Genomic DNA, 6000 nt, shown 5'->3' with positions numbered 1-6000 from the left:
TTGGAGGAAGGGGAGGGACCCGGAGCAGTGCGGCGCGTGGACTCGGCCCGAACACAGGCGTCCGATTGGGCGTCGAGCGAGGAGGAGGCGGAGCATGAGGAGCTGGAGGCGTTGGCCAGGGGGAGGGAGATGCAGAGGAGGAGGGACCAGCAGCAGGCGGCCGACGCACTCTTCACACACGCCCTGCTCTACACACACGCTCACACACACGCTCACGCCCACACACAAACTCACACACACGCCCACACGCGGCTGCTGCGGCCGCTCGGCATGCTGGGTAGCCTGCTGGGGCCGGCAGGGAGTCGTCGGGCGGCGGCCGTGGTGCGGGCGCTGGGCCACACCCCCCTGGAGTACGTGGGCCACCTGAGCCTGCTGCAGGAGCTGCTGCAGAGACACCTGCAGGCGGAGCAGGGGTACTGCAGCTTCTACGGCCAGAGGAGGGGAGCAGAGGAGGGCTCTCCACCACACAAGCCTCCTGCTGCTCCCTCCTCCTCCTCCTCTCCATCCTGCTCCCCCCGGGCCCCGGGCCTCCTCCTGGAGTTGCTCCTCTCCCTCTGCACCTCCTTCCTGCGCTCCTACTACCCCAGCTACGCAGGCGTGGGAGCCAGCCACCTGCACGCCAACCGAGCCCTGCAGGTCTGAAAGACACGCACGCACGCACGCGCGCACACGCGTGTTCACACACACACCGATACATGCACACACACACACACACACACACAGACACACACACATACACACATGCACAGATACATTGTGGCACACACATAGTATACCTGTATATATATACACACACATACTCAAACAGACACATACCCAAACAGAGACACACAAAAAAATCACACAGACGCATGATACATTCAAAATCATTGTGTTATAATAATGTAATATACATACATATAAATATTTTTTCATTATTTTTCCGTATGTCAATACTGTAGTAATTTTGAATATTGAATATACTGCATTTCCTATATTTGCAGGTGCGGAGTGCGGAGGTACTGACGCGGCTGGCTTCAGAGCTAGTTGCCATGACGGCACGTGGGGAGGAAGTGACATCGGAGGCGGGGGGAGAGGGTGGCGGGGGCGTGTGGCGTCTCCTAGGCGACTGCAAGGTGCAGGAGTACGCTCTACTGACACTCTGTGCCTCCATGCACACACACCAACGTGCCCACGCACACACACACGGCCACGCACACGCTCACGCTCGCGACACACACAACGGCACGGACGCCCTGATGCTGCAGGACCCCGATGATGATGTCGAGGGAGGGGGCGTGTCAGAGGAGGGGCTTGTGGAGGTAAATAATCTTGCTTATCTTTTCACTTTGATATTATTTTTAAAAAACTCCATTTGCTCCATTTTTGCATTTATTATTGTAAAATACCTAGTTCATTAAACTGACTTTTATCATAGGGCCGCCTATCAGAGTAAGGGTAATGTAGTGGAATTAAGTTGTGTTATTATCTAATATTAAGTGGGCAGTATGTTAGTATTATGTAATTTAAGATAAAGTAATAACCCTTTATTATTATGTGAATATTAGGTGGGGCAGCATATCGGAGTAGTAGTAATGTAGTGTTTTCTTACAATACAATACTTTGTACAATACAACATGCATTTACATAGCGCAATATCACAACTATGAAGGTGGCTCAAAGCGCTTTCAAAATACACAAAATACACAATTACAAAATACAAATTCACATTCTCACATTTACATACCAGCTCTGGAAGCTGCTGTACGGCGCCAATTGTCCGGGAATCATGTGTGAAAACGCACATACACACGCACACACACTAGGTGGGCAGCCTATCAGGCTAATAGTAATGTAAGAGCAATGTAATGTTTTCTTATGTGAATATTAGGTGGGCAGCTTATCAGAGCAATCGTGATGGTACAGTATGTATTATTATTATTAGGCGGGCAGCCTGTCGGAGGCGGCGTCTCTGGAGCGCCCTCTGCAGGTGGCTCTGCTGCGTCTGCTGCGCGTCCTCATCCTACTCGAGCACCATCTCTGGCCGCCTAGCAACCACAACCAACAATCCATCACGGGGGGCAACAACCACCACCCCTCTCCGCCCCCCACCTCCTCTTCCCATCATGCACCTGGCTCCAGTTCCGGTTCTTCTCTGGCGCGGGAGTGGGCCACGGCCGTGGGCTATCAGCAGTCGATCAGGGCGGTGGCATACGTGCGCTCCCAGCCGCTAGCGTGGCAGGGCCTGTTCGTGTGTGCTGCATCACGAGCCCTGGCAGCACAGTACGGGTATGTAGAAGGGCCTTAACCCTTTGAGGAGTACCATCACAAATATGTGATTAGAATTTTGCCCAAATTTTGAGTTCTCATTATGATGTCATAAGGACTTTGCAGACTACTATGGGAACTGTAGAGTGTTCAAGCAAAATTCTAGAAGATCCTGGGGAAAGTCCTTACTCCTCATAGCGAATTATTAAGTATGTGTACAGTGTATTGTTTCTTTTCCCCTCTCTTTTCTCTTCCACAGGAATGGGTAGAAAAGTTGGAGCTGCTGTAATATCATATAATGTGAGGTGATGTGATGTAATGTAGTGCCATATGATGTCCATCAGGTATTCCCCACAACTGTGCTGGCGGAGTCGGTTGTACCAATCAGCAATAAGGGTTAGGTGGCTGGCCTGCTGCCATTCCTGGTGTCATTTAATGTAGTGTACTGTAATATAATGTAATATTATCCATCAGGTGTTCTCTTCACCCGTGCTGGTCAGAGCTGCTGTAAGATATTGTAATATATTGTATTGCAGTGTGATATAAATTAATATTATGTAAAGTGATGTAATGTATTATCCCATAAGGTATTCTCTGCACCCGTGCTGGTCGGAGCTGCTGTAAGATATTGTAATATAATGTATTGTAGTGTGATATAATGTAATATTCAGGGCTCTAAATTAACACCAGCCAACCAGCCAAATGCTGGTGAAATTTCAGTTTGGCTGGTAGAAAACATGAACTTACTAGCCACTTTTAGCCATTAGTGAGTGTGTGTTTGGCTAGTAAGAGTAGCATCTACTAGCCATTTTGGCTAGTGATGAAAAATGTTAATTTAGAGTCCTGGTAATATTATTTAATGTAATGTATGATCCCATCAGGTATTCTCTGCACCCGTGCTGGTCAGAGCTGCTGTAATATATTGTAATATAATGTATTGTAGTGTGATATAATGTAATATTATTTAATGTAATGTATGATCCCATCAGGTATTCTCTGCACCCGTGTTGGCTGGAGTTGCTGGGGGGGTCCCTGCCGTTCCTGGGCAGATCTGTGGGGCTCATCGCGGCCCCCCTGCTGGGACACATGTGCCACAACATGGACCTCATAGTCCGGACACACACACAGCATGACGTGCAGCATGCCAAGAGGTGAGAGGGGTATGCGTTTGTGCGCGCGTGTGTATGCGTGCGTGCCTGCGCGTGCGTGTGTTTGGGTGAGATTGGAGGTTCTTTTGTTCGGATTTGAGTTAATCCACTTTGAAAAGTCAGCCTGTTATCCTGTATGTAAAATATTTGGTGTGTGTGTGTGTGTGTGTGTGTGTGTGTGTGTGTGTGTGTGTGTGTGTGTGTGTGTGTGTGTGTGTGTGTGTGTGTGTGTGTGTGTGTGTGTGTGTGTGTGTGTGTGTGTGTGTGTGTGTGTGTGTGTGTGTGTGTGTGTGTGTGTGTGTGTGTGTGTGTGTGTGTGTGTGTGTGTGTGTGTTCATCAGCTCTGGTCTGAGGAAGGAGAGCATCGCTCCTGACTATCTGCTCACCTTACTGGAGGGAATGACAGACATCACACACTACTGTCTACTGGACACCAAGAAGGTACTGTAACACACACACACACACACACACACACACACACACACACACACACACACACACACACACACACACACACACACACACACACACACAGTACACAGTTAATTACGATCTTCCTCTCCACTCTCTCTCCCTTCACTCCCTGTGTCTCCATCTCACTCTCTCTCTCTTTCTCCAATCTCTCTCCTTTCTTCATCTCCCTCCCCCTCTTTCCTCCATCTCCTCTCTCTTTCTTTCACTCCTATCTTGCTCTCCCTCTCTCTGTTCATCCCTTCTCTTTCCCCTCACCACCTCTCTCTCTCTCTCTCTCTCTCTCTCTCTCTCTCTCTCTCTCTCTCTCTCTCTCTCTCTCTCTCTCTCTCTCTCTCTCTCTCTCTCTCTCTCTCTCTCTCTCTCTCTCTCAGGGTGCTGATGCAGCTGATGTGCGTAATGCTCGTAACGCTGTACTGGAGGAGTTTCCACACATGCTCAGTAGCATGGCTCTGCTGTGGGGCGTGGTCAAGGGAGAGGGGCCTCAGCGCCGAGCAACAGGCCCCGCCCACTCAGGACGACACTCAGCTACAGCCGTTTACTTCAACAACACCAAGGTGTGTGTGTGTGTGTATGTGTTATGCATGTATTTGCCTGTGTGTGTGTATGTGGGTTGGGGGTGTCCATTTGTGTGCTCATGTGGACGTGTGTGAATGCGTACGTGCATGTCAGTGTTTACGCACGTGTATCTATCCTTCCATGTGTGTATCTGTGCTTGTCAGGTTCTGAGACAAAAGTAACGTGTGTGTGTGCGTGCGTGCGTGCATGTGTGTGTGTTTGTGTGTGTGTGTTTACAGGTTTTGAGGCAGAAGGTTCTAGAGTTTCTGTGTCCGCTGTCGCGTGTGTTTGGGGTGCAGCTGATGGCCTCAGTAGGGGCCGTGTGGAGCAGCCGACGCGGAAAGAAGAAGCACCGCAAGAACAAGGTACACACTGTGTGTGTGTGTGTGTGTGTGTGTGTGTGTGTGTGTGTGTGTGTGTGTGTGTGTGTGTGTGTGTGTGTCTGTGTGTGTGTGTGTGTGTGTGTGTGTGTGTGTGTGTGTGTGTGTGTGTGTGTGTGTGTGTGTGTGTGTGTGTGTGTGTGCATCCTTGTGCCCTGATTAGGGCGCACAGTGATGACATCACAAGCAGGGCCCCACTGGATGACACCACCTGCCTACACAGTGTAGGCCTGTTTGTGATGGAGTAGCACTGTGCAGCGACACTTGCCTTTAGAATACATACCTGGTTGTACAGTAGCATCTGTGTGATGATACTGAAGAAGCGTATTTTTAGAGGTGCTTGTGGGCAGCCGAGGCCAAATGGTCAGGGGGGTGGTCTAAAGATCAGAGGGTCGCAGGTTCGAATCCCACCCTTACCTCTCCCTACACCTCCATCCATGCCTGAGGTGCCCTTGAGCAAGGCACATAACACCACCTTGCTCCAGGGACTGCAACCAATAGCCTGTATCTAAATAACGGTAAGTTGTTTTAGATACAAGTGTAAGCTAAGTGCTAAATGTAATGTAATGTAATGTTGGCTGCCATGTATTGCTGCCAATGCAGCAGGAAGAAGCACAATTTAACCACGGTGGCGCACAGTGATGACATCAGAAGCAGGACGTGATGACATCAGAAGCAGGATAACATCACCTTACCTACCTTACACGGCGTTAGGCATGATCTTGATGGAGCATCGCTGTGCAGAGTCACTGACCTCTCGAATATCTGCCCTGGAAACAGCATCTTCCTTATGTGATAACACTGAAGTGTATCGTTTAGATGGCAGGGTTTAGGTCAGCTCTGTTGCGCAGTGATGTTCCATGAAGAGGCGGTCTATTGTTGAGGTTCCAGGGGAACCATACCACAGTCCATGCATCATGTGGAAAAATCTCTGGTCATGTGGAATTGCATTGTATTTCACTGTCGCAGTATGTTTGTCATGCTCGAACATAATGGTGTGCGTACGTACGTGCGTGTGTACAGACCCTGTGTGAGGCAAGTGAGTCTCAGCTGAACATAGTTCACCTGATAAAGTCTGTCTATTTTGTGTGCGTGTGTGTGCGCGCGCGTGCAGTTGGGGTATGATTGCAGACTAGTAGTACTGATCTTTGGAAGCTTAGGCCATGTACACAAGAATGTAGTTAGAGGACTGCAGT

At 49.5% G+C, this 6000-nt stretch overlaps 1 protein-coding gene across 2 annotated transcripts in view; it reads left to right on the top strand.

Moving 5' to 3' along the window:
- dop1b (DOP1 leucine zipper like protein B) overlaps positions 1-6000 on the top strand; it is a 55325-nt gene that overhangs the window by 35313 nt on the left and 14012 nt on the right. For both annotated transcript variants that reach the window (XM_063213882.1, XM_063213881.1), the window contains exons 23-29: positions 1-636; positions 984-1301; positions 1925-2268; positions 3237-3398; positions 3737-3836; positions 4241-4423; positions 4664-4789. The exon at positions 1-636 is cut by the window's left edge and continues 99 nt beyond it. In XM_063213882.1, the coding sequence (XP_063069952.1) occupies positions 1-636; positions 984-1301; positions 1925-2268; positions 3237-3398; positions 3737-3836; positions 4241-4423; positions 4664-4789 (1869 nt within the window). The remainder of the gene's footprint in view (positions 637-983; positions 1302-1924; positions 2269-3236; positions 3399-3736; positions 3837-4240; positions 4424-4663; positions 4790-6000) is intronic.

This window comes from Engraulis encrasicolus, chromosome 13, assembly GCF_034702125.1.
Source record: "Engraulis encrasicolus isolate BLACKSEA-1 chromosome 13, IST_EnEncr_1.0, whole genome shotgun sequence".
Classification (NCBI taxonomy): Eukaryota; Metazoa; Chordata; class Actinopteri; order Clupeiformes; family Engraulidae; genus Engraulis; species Engraulis encrasicolus.
The sequence above is the reverse complement of the archived record's forward strand: the minus strand, read 5'-3'. Positions and strand labels throughout refer to the sequence as shown.